Consider the following 13,917-nt stretch of genomic DNA (forward strand, 5'->3'; position numbering starts at 1 on the left):
TCCCGCAGACACGTTTGGGGTATCCGATAACCATGCACGACCCATGAAAGCGCGTATGCACCTATGTAGGAACGGCGAAAATAGTCGCTTGAAATTTTAACGTGACCGCGTTTCGGAGCCTGCGTCCATGAAAATCTGGTTCCACCGTCGGTGGCGTTGACAGCGAGCGAAATATTCTGATGGGCGCAAGAAATAAAACTCACGATTTTAGTAGGAATGAAACTCGAGCATTCTGCGTGGTAAAGTATTCTACCGCAGAACATTGCCAGAGCTTGAGGCTGGTTAGGAAGACCACGGTAACGTCAGCGGTGGTTGCAGTGCCGACTATCCGCGTTGATAACAATGTAATAAACGTTACATAATTGCTTCGGGTGTCGTCAGGTCATAAAGTAACGCGCTGCTCCACTCTGGAGCGCCAATGGCTAGCTATCTACGGTATGCAAATCATTGTGCACTTCGTTTTGACAGAAGTGACATATGCGTTCTAGTGTGCATTCTGACGTCACGCCGGCCATGCAATACATTATGATTATTAGGTGCCAATGCAATCGAAATGCCTAGCAATAGCCACAGTCCGCTCTCAACTACTCAATTTTGTACACATATAAATGCCGATTTGCCTCGTAACGCTCGGCTCAAAGTAGCAAACAAAAAAGGGAAGAAGGAAATAAAGAAAGAAAAAAAAAGGAACGCAAGAGAAATAAATGAATGAATAAAAGAAAGAACGAGTCAACTTCGCGTGAAATTGATTCACACAATCCGTGGTATGTGCCGGAATTTATTTTTTATCCCTAATACATCTGTTTGATGACTCACAGAAAGTTGAAACGACGAAACGTTGAGAATACAAGTCTTCAGAGAGTCCACGAGCTTGAAAGAAAGACTCTGCCGGTGAACATTCGGCAAAAGAAATGAAACGTTTTATAGATTACGTTGCGTTCGCCTCGGTGGAACGGTGGTTATGTTACTCAGCTGCTGATCCGAGACATGCTTCAGAGCAACACAGGACATATTTGTAAAGGTGCATTGTTTATAGATGTGTCGTGCTTGTAATCAGCCAAGCCATTTTAAAAGTATTGCATTATCGTTAAATTCATGGCTGTGACTTCCACATGTTCAAAAAACAGAGTGGACGAAAACATGTTCTATTTTCGGGGGAAAAAAACGTAATTCTATTCATGTTCGCGAACATGAATGGAATTACGTTTTTAGCGCGGAATGGATCGATCCATTCCGCGCTTAAGGCGCTCAATTCCATTCCTTCAAGCGTTGTCCCCATTCCATGCACATTCGGGAGTCCCGAAAATATCGAATCATCCCAGAAGGGGAAGTCTGCAACACCGATCTATTCACATCATTCCTCCAGTGTCCCGTTGCTCGAGTACAAGATTGGAGGGAGGGGGCTGCTGACCACAAAGACGCGCGTTCGATCCCAGCCCTTGAGGTCATCTTTCGGTGGCGGCGGCCGGAGAGCTTCCGCGTACTTCGATTAAAGTGCACCGCGAGGAAACGCAGATAGTCGATATTTAATACAACATGTGGGGTTTACGTCCCAAAACTACATGATTTTGAGGGACGCCACAGTGGAGGCCTCTGGAACACTTTTTGACGTGCACTTGCACGGTGTCCTTTACCATGCACTGACACCACACAGTACATTGGCGTTTACCGTTTCGCCTTCATCAAAATACGGCCGCCGCAGCCAGGATCCAAACCGCCACATTCGAGTCAGCAGCCGAGAACCCTAGCCACTGTTCCACAGAGGCGCCCTAGTGGAGACTTCTGGAACCTTGCATTGCGACATGCCTCATAATCGTAGCATACGCCAGTTCGTCACTCACCGAGTCATTCGCGGACACGGTACCAATCAAATAGCTTTGTTTTCACCAAGAAACAAAAGCATTTACGGTGAAAAAAGGTGGCGAATCGGGAAGGTACGAATCAGAGCTACATGCCTCCCCTGTAGCCGACGCGCATGCGCTGAAAGATCACGTGTGCGCAAAGACCTGTATATAGATGGTCATTTCTAATAAATGACGGCAAGCATTGATTGATATGTGGGGTTTAACGTCCCAAAATCACCATTTGATTATGAGAGACGCTGTAGTGGAGGGCTCCGGAAATTTTGACCATCTGGGGTTCTTTAACGTGCACCCAAATCTGAGTACACGGGCCTACAACATTTCCGCCTCCATCGGAAATGCAGCCGCCACAGCCGGGATATGACGGCAAGCAATTAAACAAAAATAGTGGAAGCTTCGCATTAGTGCTGCCTAGCCTGAAGCAAGAGCGGAACTGGGCGGCCTTCCTTGGTTTTCTTGATTTGTCTTTCTACCCTCGTTTTTGTATGTATATCTTTCTTTTCATTTCCCACTATTTCTTACTTTATTAATCGCTTCCTTTTGTCTTATCTTTGTGTCCTTGCCTTTTATTTTTGATTTATCGAGATGATATATGAGGAAATGTTAACACACAAATAAGGCACCGGCCACTCCTTAAATGTTGAACACATATCTTGAAGAGAAAATAAAGAGCAGTATATGGCAAATAGAACACCCGGGCACACATATGCAAAAACGCACTCATACGCACATATAAACCACCAACACAAAGGTTCAATCACGTTTGTTTTCCTTGTTTTCTCACTTCTTTTTGCGTGTTGTTTGATACTTACACCTGTTGTACGTTGCAGTACGGCTTGTGATGGCACACACGTAGTTACCGATAGCTTAATGTTCACTTAAAAAGAATGAAACTAGCCTGTGCTAGTTCAAATGATGATAGCATTTTTACGACAAAACACTAATTACTGGCAGCATACAAGCTTCACTTTTATATAGTACGTCCCGTCAGGAACTACTCCTAGCTGATCTTTTAGGCATATTTCATTCTTGTTGTGCTTTTCACGTATATTATCTATGAAAACGAGTAGTCGGCGCTATACAAAAGCGTTGGCATGTCCTAAATAACAGATAACTAAGAAGGAAAATAACGACATAGTCATCCAGACAGTTGAAGCCAATTTGCCAAAGCGCAACTTTAACGCCTTGAGCGTTGACACCCGACAAGACACATCGATTTGAGACATTAATGAAAACCAGTGGAAATCGTCATTCGATAAAGACGCCGCTTTCCGACGGGACTTGGACCCGCGTCATCATTGCCCGTTGGACACCACAACAACCGTTGAACCCCCGAAGTGGATAATAAAACAAGACTCAAACACATTTAGAGTTGCAGATCACACAGGTCATTTAATGGTAAAAGCTTTTATACACGTAATCAAAGATTTTCGCACTAAGATTCGTAAACACGAGCTTCGACTGCACAGCGGTTCCATCATCTTTAACAAGTGCGTCACAATTATATAAAGGTTATCAGAAACTTATCAGCGGCATTACTCTAAATGAAGAAGCCGGCACAGAACAAATATCAGGAATGTCACGCACGAACTAACATGCAGGCATGGAACATGGTCCATGTTTACACATAATTATCATGGTCTTCCTTCTTTTAGGGCCCGTAAAAAAATGATATGAAAGCATTATATACAGCACAATAGTAAACTGCTTTTCTTAGGTAATAAAGTAAGCTAAGGACGATGCTAAACGCACCTGTCAATGGCACAATATTTGGAAGAGATTAAAAGCTCGCCGTTGGCTAAAAAGCAGACACAACATTAAAAAACAAGCATCGGCTAAACCGTAATTCACATAAAAACTGGTAAAGACCAGGAGAACACAGCTTTTCAGTCATTAGGGAAGGTACATTCACCCCGAAGGCACATTTGACTGCCACATTCCAGCGCTACTGAGTCAGTTGCAATTGTCCTGCCCTTCAGCGGCAAGGCACCTGAGGATCTCACGACCAATGGCTCGAGCCATAGGCGGCGGCACGGCATTGCCCACTTGGCGGTGCCTGTCCAGAATGGTGCCGAAGAAGCGGTAAGTATCCGGGAAACCCTGCGACCTCGCACACTCCCTGACGCTCACTACTCGGTGCTGCTCGGGGTGCAGGACTCTTCCCTGCTTGCCCATCGGCTCTGGATTGGTCACCGTCGTGCTGAAGAAGCCATCCCACTCGAGTCGACCATATAGCCCTGCCCAGTGGTTGTGCCTATTGCCAGTGTGAGGCAGGCACCACGGGATCAGGGTGTTGTCCTGGCGGCACAAAGGATCGCAAGGCTTGTCTGACGCGCATGGACAGACGCCTCGCAGGGCGCCCGTCGATGACTTGCCATTCTTGGGGTCATGGTGCGTGTAGCGAAGCTTCTTCGTGTACGTCACGCCGTCCGAGAGCCGCACCACGATGTTTGGCAGGTCGCGCCAGTCGGAGCCCGGACCCAGGGGAACGTGCTGCATCCGGGCCTCAACCAAGGGTGCCATCTCCTTGCAGACGTGATCACGCAGTACCGCGCCTCCGGCCCGTAGCACCTTCTGAAACGGGGTCAAGGCCTGGGCGCCATAAGGAATTTCGTTCATCTTGGCACCATTGCGGATCTCCGGCAAGTCGGACATGGCGTCGCGGACGGTGATGGTTCTGAGCGGAGCGGACGAGGACCACTTGCAGTTGGACAGATACTTGCGCTCATCCACCATGACGGTCAGCTGGCAGGCCCGCGGAGCGAACACGTGCTGTGGTTCAGGATAGAGCGGAAGCTTCTCTCCCGGGGCAGCTGCTAGGATGATTGCTCTCCTCCGCGTCTGTGGCACTCCATAGTTGCCGGCCTGCAGCACGCCGAAGGTGCACTGGTAGCCCATACTGATGAGGCAGCGCAGGGTGAGCTTGAGGACCATGCTGCGCTTGAAGGAGACGAAGTTGCGCACATTCTCGAGCAGGAAGAAGCGAGGCCGGTAGTACTCGCAGTAGCTGAGATACGAGGCGATTAGCGAGTTCTTGAACTGGGAGTACTGCCTCGAGTTGAAGCGGTTCATGCCGCTGAAACCCTGGCACGGAGGTCCTCCGCAGAGCAGCTCGACGTCTCCCTTCTGCGGTAGCAACTGTCCCCGCTCGTTGACGGTCTCGCCGTCTATGACGAGCCGCAGCAGGCGATTGCAGTCATCCGTGAAGATAGTAGCATCGGGAAAGTTGAGACGGAAGGCTGTGGCCGCGGGCTCCTCTCGCTCGATGGCCCAGCAGGTCTCGCTCACGCCGGCCTGGTGAAAGCCCTCAGACAGGCCTCCACAGCCCGCGAAAACGTCGAGGCTGCGCAGCTTGCGCTGCGGAACGTAGAACTCTTCCGGTGGCTCGATGGCAATGGTTTTGGTCGAGCTCTTGCCTTTCTTACCCTTTCCTTTGCCGAGACAACCCATCATGCGCGCCTTGGACGAAGGCTCGACGAAGCTCTCGGTCTTGCTTTCGTACGCTTCGGTGAAATAGAATCTGTGGGGGCCTCGGCGAAGATAGTCTTCGACTTCCTCAGCCAAGTTCTCGCCATACACGACGTAACACTTGCCGCACACCTGGTTCAGCTCGACGATGGCTTCTTCTTCAGAGTAGTACAAGAGGCACAGGTCGGCATCCAGTTTTGGCTGATGCGTGTTCTCAGAGCGGTAAAACTTTTTGACTCTAAGTCTGAACATTTCGGGCTGGCACTTGCCACTGCTAGATTTTTTGTAAATCGACAAGATCTTGCCAATTTTGAACGGTTCGGGCACGTCGGCGTTTGATCCCTTAATGTATTCTGAACGTTTGCGGTAGTACTCCGGGTACACCTCCTCGTCTACATCTTCCTTTTTGATGCTGACCTTGTTCTTGCTTTTAGCCGGCTGGTAGTCGAATTCGAAAGCGTCCGGCTCCAAGAAGACACACTCGCCGATGCAGAAGGACTTGCCCTGGAACGAGATGCTCGAATAACAGATCCTGCCGTTCTCTTCCTCAACGATGTCTCCGGGAACGGGGGTCTCCAGTTTTTCCTGCGCTTCCGCATGGCGACACGACGTACACGCTTGCGTCACGTCACACTCCTCCGGACAAGGCAGTTCGGGCGGGTCGATGAATCGTGCATGCTCCGCTTCGTAGGCTTTCTGATAGAAGAACGACCTGCCGTCGTCTTCACCCTGCAGCACGCACTCGTCCTCTAAACAGTGCACGCCGCCACGTGAGAACCAGTCCTCAGCTGCCGGTTTGTGCACTACCGTACAGAGGTCCCTCACGGCACTCAGGCTCTGATTGTCGCATTCATTGACGAGAAACAGCTCGCGAGGGTCAGATGACTCACCCAGAACGGTGTCCGAACCCCGCCAGAACCAATGCGCGTGAAACATCTTCTCACCCGAAGGGGTTTCGTACATGTACACGACTCGGGCCACGTCCAAAGGCGTACCGGGATCCGTGGGAGTCACGAGCACGAAGTCGCCCCAGCGCAGTTCATGGTCGTTGACCAAGGCGCGCGAGTAGTAAAACTTCTTGTTGAGCTTCGCGACTGGCTTATCGTCGGCCCATCTGACGTCGCTGGCTCCACGCCGCACCGTCTTGCGCGTCGAGGAAGGAGCCTCTGCCTGAGCGGCCTTGCGGTCGAGCTCGGCCTCCATCTCTTCCGTGTCGCCGTCGTCTTCTTCCGCCTCCTGGAAGACCTTGTTGAGGCAACGCCTCTCCACGCAACACTGTTTCTGACGGCCAGTGCCGCCAAACTTGACCATGTCCTTGCAGGCCTTACACTTGCCGCAGTCGGCCGACTGGCAGGCTTCGCAGACTCCACACCGCTTGCGCCGGATGGTGTTGGAAGCCTTGTCGTCGATCTGGCCGTGGAAGAGAACTTCGAAGACGTCTCGCACCAACGGAGTCGTCGTCGCCAGCGTGCCGACGGGCTTTTTGGGCAACACTTCGCGTCGACCACGGCGCATCGCTCGGCGCTGGCCCAACGTCACTCCAGCCAGGTGAACCACGCTCCGCAGGCATGGGGTCGCGATCAGGTGCGCCTCGTCATCGTCTCCACTGACGTCGAAACTTTGCACCTGGTCGACTACGAACTGGGCGTTTCGAAGCAGGGCATCTTCGGTGAACTTGGCGATGCCCTGAGGCGGGGGCGTCAGCTCGAGTTTGTTGAGCAGGTCCTCGTACGTCGTGTTCGGCTCCTTCACGAGCGTCTCAATCACTAGCTTACTCATGTAGATCTTCTCCTTGATGGCGTCGATGAAAGGAGCGTACTGCTCGCTGGGCGCCATGAGCACGTAGTCGGCGTACGGAGTCGTGAATCCGATCACGGCTTTCTCGCCACCGTCGAAACCGGCGGTCCACCACGCACCGATCGGTCCCATCGCCTTGCAGCAGATGCCGTTCTCGGGCGAAGGGTCCTCGTCGTAAATGGGCTTGACGTATCCGCTGAAGTAAAGCTCCACGTCTCGCTCGATCAGGCCGGCATCTATGGGGCAAAGATGCGTGTGGCGGTCGTAGACGGTGAACTGAGTGAGCTTGTGTTGTGGCGTGTCCATGACGTCGTCGCCTCCGTCGTCGACGGCATCGCCGTCATTGAACACGCTCAGCCGCGGGTCGGTGAGCGCTGTGAACTCGTCGACGGCGTCGGCGGGGTCACCCTCGAACAGCCGCAACTCGGCGGCGTCGAGCACCTGGCGGCAATCAGAGCAACGGGTGTAGCTCACCTCGGCGGCGGGCGGTTTCTTGCTCACGGCTTGTTCGCCGTTCTCGCTTTTGACACGCTTTGCCATTTTACTGAACAGCGCGGTCAGAGTGGGCTGGCTGCTGCCGGGAGCGTCGCCGTTAGAATGCCGCTTGCGCTTCCCACCTTTGAGCTTGGAGTTCGGCGGCGACTCCTCTTTGTCGTCGCAGTCGTCCGAGCCGCCTCTGTTCGCCCCGCATTCGTCGTCGTCCGATGAGAACTTGCCGTTCGTCGTCTCTATTTTCACGGGGATCGCTCTGGCAGTCTTCATTGTGCCGCTCACGTAGTTCACGAGTAAACAAACGAAATAATCACAAACACGCCACGGGGGATCGGCTGCCGAGACGGACGAGGCGAGCAAGCGCTTTCCCGCGAAAAACTTCGCGCGCAAAGCGGCGGTGGCGCGGCGTCGTTATCACTCGGCTCACTCTCGCTTGCTGCTTGATAACACCACTCGCAAGAAAAATGATACAAGCTTTTTCTTTGGCAAAAAGTATTTGTATTTCTTGTTTTTCTAGTATTGCCATAGTGGTGGCGTAAGAAAGCCTTGTGACAAGAGTAACGTTGCTATGGTGACGTAGAACGCTGTCGAGCCACGCCGAGCAAAGCAGCGCTTCTGGTATGGTGGCTTACTTTTGGCGCGCTGCTCGCAACTGTTTTCGAAGCAGCTGTTTTCGCTCTTTGCAGAGACAACGACAGGTGGCCTCGACCGAAGAAGGTCTCGTACTGGAAACTGGTGAGTAATAGGAAATGTTTTTTCCTGTGCGTCGTGTCATTGGTGTTATGGCTAGCGTAGTAAAACAGGTAAATGTAAATGCACGCACCTGTCACCGGGTTGTGACCATCCTTCTGATCTCGTGAAAGCGTTGCCGTGGTAATCTTCAAAATAATCGTGCGTAAACTACTTCAACGAGTAGTTTGATGTTGATTTAGAAGTGTTCCGAAAGCAGTGTCTTGTTTGCGCGCAGTTAAATGCGCTTCTAGGCGTTTCCCTCTTCACGCTGTATGCGTGCGTTATCCACGATCCGGTCATTCTATCACTTTTCCACATCACTGGAAAGCAAGCTCTGATCTGATTACCCTTACGATAATCGTGACCCCCCCCCCCCCCTCCCCGCCTCCAAGAAAAAAAAAAGCTGTGACGGAAGGTGTTTGTCATGATATGAGGAGGGACGGGGTTGAGCGAGGTAAAATCCTGGCTATGCCCTGATTTTATTCATGAAAGTGCTTTTAATTGTTTGTTGTTTGTAAGATGTGTGGCATTTGACATTTACATATGTTGGCGCTCTTTCTGGTGTGATGGTTATTAAACTTAGTAATTATTAAACTTGCCTTGCTTACGCATTGTTTTCTCACAGACGGCTTAGTTACAATAAATATGCGTTGCGCTAAAGTACCCGTAACCGATCTCTCCCTTGTCTTTTTTTATTTAACCGTGATGCACTACAAAACTGCTTATCAAGCTTGCTATTTCCCCTTCAGTGATCTTATTTAGTGTAAAAAAATTAAAAATTTGAAATCTAGAATAAATGATATCAAATCAAGTTTGAGTTTAGCACTGCTGAAACCCAAGTTTTTTTTTTCTCTCGCTCTCTCTGCTTAATTTATAAAAATTGCCAGTTGTCATAACTCTAGCCAATACATAGTTTGCATGTGATGTCATGGATGCAGCTTTATAACATACTAGTTCACCAACATGGCGACTTTGACGATGTAAAGACATCATAATAGCATTGCACTTAGCCTGCTTCCACGAAGCCACCACACTGCAATTGACTAATGCTAGTAAATAATAAAAGTAGTTGTAAGTGATACAATGACAACATTAATGCAATGTCGCAATCCTTGCGTCCTACCATGCAGTGCATCAACATGATGGTTTCAGTAGCATCAGTGCAAGCCATCTATATGGAAGTGTGTTCTACAAGTAATTCTCTAGTGGTTATGTGTATTTGTGTGCTCTTTCTTCATAGTTCGAGTACATCACAGACCCTCACATGAGAACCTGCGATGCTATTGACAGTGTAGAACACAATTGTTATACATACTGCTAATGGAGCAATGGCATGGAGCACTAGCACATTTCTTTCCTGTATTTGCTCTTCCTTGCATGCAACTACTATGATTGAGTTCGAACTCGTCCACCTTTCTGTTGTGCAGTTCACTAATAACTTTGCAGTAATGCATTGCACATTCGCGTCTAATGGTTGATTGATATTTGTGTGTCAGTTTCGCTATGCCACAGCGCAAGACATCGTGCTGCTGTTCGTGGGCACAGTCTTCGCAATCCTCCATGGTGCAGGCTGGCCATTATTGGCTATCGTGTTTGGTCACATGACAAACGCCTTCATCCACCAGCAGCTGGCGGGCTTCTATGATGGCAGCAACACCAACTTCACCACGCGTCCGCCTCCTCAGACCTTCATGGAGGCAATACGGCGCAGCGGGGGGATGTCCATGTTTGACCCCGTCACCGTCCTCGAATACAACATCACTATGAACAAGTTTGCACTCACCTACGTCATAATTGCAGCTGTCGTCTTCGTGTCTTCGTTTATACATGTACGTCACACATTTTTGTTTGTACAGTTTCGTTTACTTTGCTTCTTTTGAGGATGCAAAAGGGAAGTATTAAAGGAAGTTAATTGGCTGATTCATTATCTATAGTTGTATACAGCTTAAGAAGTTTTAAAGGGGCCCTAGCTAGAGGACTGGAGCACAGTAGCCGATCGCCTCTGCGACCGAAGAAATAGCCTCGCTTGTGCACTCGGCACCGTTCTTCAAAGGCATAGTCACCAACTGTCTGGCTCCTGATGTCAGTCTGGACTGCGCACCCGTTGACAAAGGCTGCTGTGCATCTGCTTTTGAGGAGGAATACTATGGACTTCTAGGGTTGAATCCGGCAACAGAAGTGTGTCGCCAATTCTAATATTTTCTTTTATTTTTAACTGCGTATAGATTTTATACTTTAATTCAGTACTTGCCATATATTTTTGGTTTTCTGCACTTCTTTTTTTTTTGAAGCTGCATTTACTGCTTCGGCTTCTAGTTGATTTTTAATTGGAGGGGGCCTTCTAGCAAAGATATCAGCTTCACTTTCGACATTTATTTACGAGATACTGTGTGCCAATCATTAACAGGTGTGGTGTTGGACCCGAGCGTGCGATCGTCAGCTATACAGGCTGCGGCAGGAACTCTTCTACTCGCTCCTCCGACAAGACGCAGCTTGGTTTGACAGGCATCGTGTCAGTGAAGTTGCCTCAAGAATGAACGAGTATGTGTTATGGCATTTGAATTTGTCTCCGCTCTATTGAGGCTTATAAGCAAGAACACTCACTTGGGAAGAAATTCATTTTTAGGTTAAATGTGTATGTATGCATCTCCAGGGCACTATTGATGATGATTGAAACTAATGTCTTAGAATTGATTGGCTCCCTTTGACATCTTTTACTAATAAGCTAGTTGAGATACAAATGCGATTAGGCTTGATCATGATTGAAAGGACACTGTGCAACATTCCTATTAGATGTGCAAAAGCTGCGCCGGTTTACAAAGCACACTTTCAAAAAATATTATTTGCTTGAAAAACTTTCTTTTGTTAGGTTTTTCACATATATATTGCACAGTTCACTTATAATAAAAATGCTCAATTAGTATTTCATTATTACTCAATGTGGCATGAAACGGAAGAAGGTATATCAGGTATATTAGTGCTTATCAAGCATCTCTTAATGCAAGAAAAGACGTAGTGAGCCATAGAGAGGCAAAAAAAAAAATAAAAATACATGGTGGCACCTTAAAATTCGCGCATTATCTTGCCATAGTGTCGTAAATGTTGGCAGTGTTTGCAAGGGCTAATTTAATTTTTTTCTTGTAGAGGTTGACTGCATTGTATTTTTATTTATCCAGAGGCTAGAATTCCTAGATATTGAAAACCTGGTATGTGCTAAATGTGAAAATATGAAATTCATGATGTCCCACCCACATACTACCTGAGAGTAAAGCTTGAAATTCATGAAGCAATTCAGATTTATGTTGCATTATGATCTTTTATTATGACATAATTGAAAGTAGACATTTGAAAGAAAGCTGTACCAACCTAAATTAATCCAGGACTTCTTTCTCTTGATTTTCTTTAAAGCTGAGGGCTAGTGTGAAGCTCTGGGTGTCACTCCTTCATAATGCTTCAGTTCAGCCTTCAGTTCAGGCTTTAGTCCAATTTTTTTGTGTAAATTGGGGCTTGTGATGTGTCCACTGTTTCTGGTGAGAACATACATGTTTTCAGACATATTCTCTCTCAGTGACAGTACATACTTGCATGGGACAAGTAAACATTCCAGTGTGCAATACTATTACGCTTGCATGAACCATCCTAGAATGGTCATACGTTTGGTGTATAATGAAGGAATGCTGACAACACCAGGGAACAACAAGCATCATCACAGAGAAAAGGCACCACGAGATTGGTGCTCGAGCACCACCATCTTCCTTGTCCTGTGGCTATCACCAATCTTCCGCCTGTCCATTGGACTCGCCCAATAAGCCTCCTTACAGGTGCAACAAATGCAGAAGTGACAAAATACGTCTAAAGATGTTTCTTGCCCATATTTGTCATCATCAGCCTGTGTTATGTCCATTGCAAAACGGCGACCTCTCCCAGTGATCTCCAGCCCACGTTGTCCTGCGCGAGCTGTTTCAGTTTTATGCCTGTATATTTCTTAATTATCTTGCTTGAACTAACACTGTGCCATTCTCAGCCACACTATTCTTCTCTTGAAGCTCATTACATCGCTTCAACAAAAAACCTCTTATCTCTCCTCATTATGTGATCTGCCCCAGTCCATTACTGTATAGTATACTGAAGTGCAACGCTAGCTTTTTTTTTTTCTCAGATTTTTGCTACCTAAAGTCAGCCCTCGTGTTGCAACAAATAACCGAAATCCAAGTTGTCTAAAAAGTGCCATGGTAAACACAATTATTTTATTTTTGTTTTATTTTTCATAATGAAGTCACTTGTCTCGCATTATAATCGAGGACGCATTACGAGTAAATACAGTACTTTCTCTTAACTGCAGCTAGAATATTGACTATCCCTGTTTGCTGATCTACTCTGCTGTCTTCCTATCTTTTAAAAGTCTCTTAGGCCTGCCACTTCTTATACAAGCATGCTCAAACAATTTTTTAAAATATCAATTCTACCAAGTGTTCCTCTAGCTTCCACTCCGAACTGATTGCCACTTTTAAACGACAGAGTACTTTGTTCACCACCGCTTTTCTTTATTCAGTGACATGGAACGTCTGCGCGAGGGAATGGGTGACAAGATGGGCCTCTTCATCCACTACCTGTCTACCTTTGCGTCTGGCTTTGCCACAGGCTTTGTCGAGAGCTGGGAGCTCACCTTGGTGATCATGTCGGTCACACCGCTGCTTGCCTTTGCCTCGGCATTCCTGGGCAACGTAAGTCCCTCACGGTCGTTGATTCAACTGCAAACAAATACAGATAGTAAGCTTTGTAATGTATGAAAAATATAGCCAGTTTATCCTCTGTTGTGTGTAGCTTCTGGGGAACCAAGTGACGCAATATATGTTTTGCAGTGCGTTAACCGTTACAGAAAGCAGCAGTTACTGCAAGCAGGGAAAGAGCTAAAAAAAATTTGATGGTTACATCATAATGTGCATGCCAAAGACAGCATAATTTCTTGTGTTTGCCATTAAGAAAAGCAAGGGCAAGACGAATAACTCATTGCCAATAGGAGTTGACACTACTCTGGTGTAGCACTGAGAAAGGCCTTGCTGCTGACTGACTCATCGCTATCATTATTACTTCTTTATTCAATTTTATTGGGGGAAGGAGAGAAACATCAGAGAAATTGACATTCATTAGTATTTGATTTGTATGGGAACTTTCATTCAATTTGTTTATCTTCACACTTGACAGAGGTCCTGCCCCCTCTACAAATGACAGCAACACATTGCAGAGAAAGAATAAGTGCAATGCATTAAAAACAAAGTAATAAATGTGTGATGACAATACAGTTGCATTAAAAAAACATTGTTTGTATGCATCAATATATATTTGCAACTTCAAAGAAGTCATCTGTCTATGTTGGTTTTCTTGTTCTCTGTTGAGTTCATGTAACCCAGCAAGCTCCTTAAAAGAACATGGTGTAAAGGTATTAAACAGACAGGTTTACATAATGTAGACAGTCAATAAATGCTAGATGAAGATGAAAAAAGTGGCAACAAGCATTGGCCTTGTCTACGCATTTAAAAATGTTTATGAACTTTGCTTCAATTTT

At 47.3% G+C, this 13,917-nt stretch overlaps 2 protein-coding genes across 3 annotated transcripts in view; one reads left to right on the top strand and one right to left on the bottom strand.

Moving 5' to 3' along the window:
* LOC142761658 (ATP-dependent translocase ABCB1-like) overlaps nt 1–13,917 on the top strand; it is a 155,046-nt gene that overhangs the window by 88,048 nt on the left and 53,081 nt on the right. For both annotated transcript variants that reach the window (XM_075890036.1, XM_075890037.1), the window contains exons 3-6: nt 8,306–8,354; nt 9,848–10,180; nt 10,759–10,892; nt 12,904–13,075. In XM_075890036.1, coding sequence (XP_075746151.1) covers nt 8,306–8,354; nt 9,848–10,180; nt 10,759–10,892; nt 12,904–13,075 — 688 coding nt within the window. The remainder of the gene's footprint in view (nt 1–8,305; nt 8,355–9,847; nt 10,181–10,758; nt 10,893–12,903; nt 13,076–13,917) is intronic.
* LOC142803842 (DNA (cytosine-5)-methyltransferase 1-like) lies at nt 3,228–8,607 on the bottom strand. Its single transcript, XM_075890035.1, has one exon. It carries the CDS (start codon nt 7,887–7,889, stop codon nt 3,816–3,818), a length of 4,074 nt encoding a protein of 1,357 aa, XP_075746150.1. The 5' UTR covers nt 7,890–8,607; the 3' UTR covers nt 3,228–3,815.

This window comes from Rhipicephalus microplus, chromosome 3, assembly GCF_043290135.1.
Source record: "Rhipicephalus microplus isolate Deutch F79 chromosome 3, USDA_Rmic, whole genome shotgun sequence".
In the NCBI taxonomy this organism is placed as follows: domain Eukaryota; kingdom Metazoa; phylum Arthropoda; class Arachnida; order Ixodida; family Ixodidae; genus Rhipicephalus; species Rhipicephalus microplus.

Coding starts and splice junctions, on each gene's coding strand:
- LOC142803842 (XM_075890035.1), bottom strand. CDS start 7,889: ATGAAGACTGCCAGAGCGATCCCCGTGAAAATAGAGACGACGAACGGC.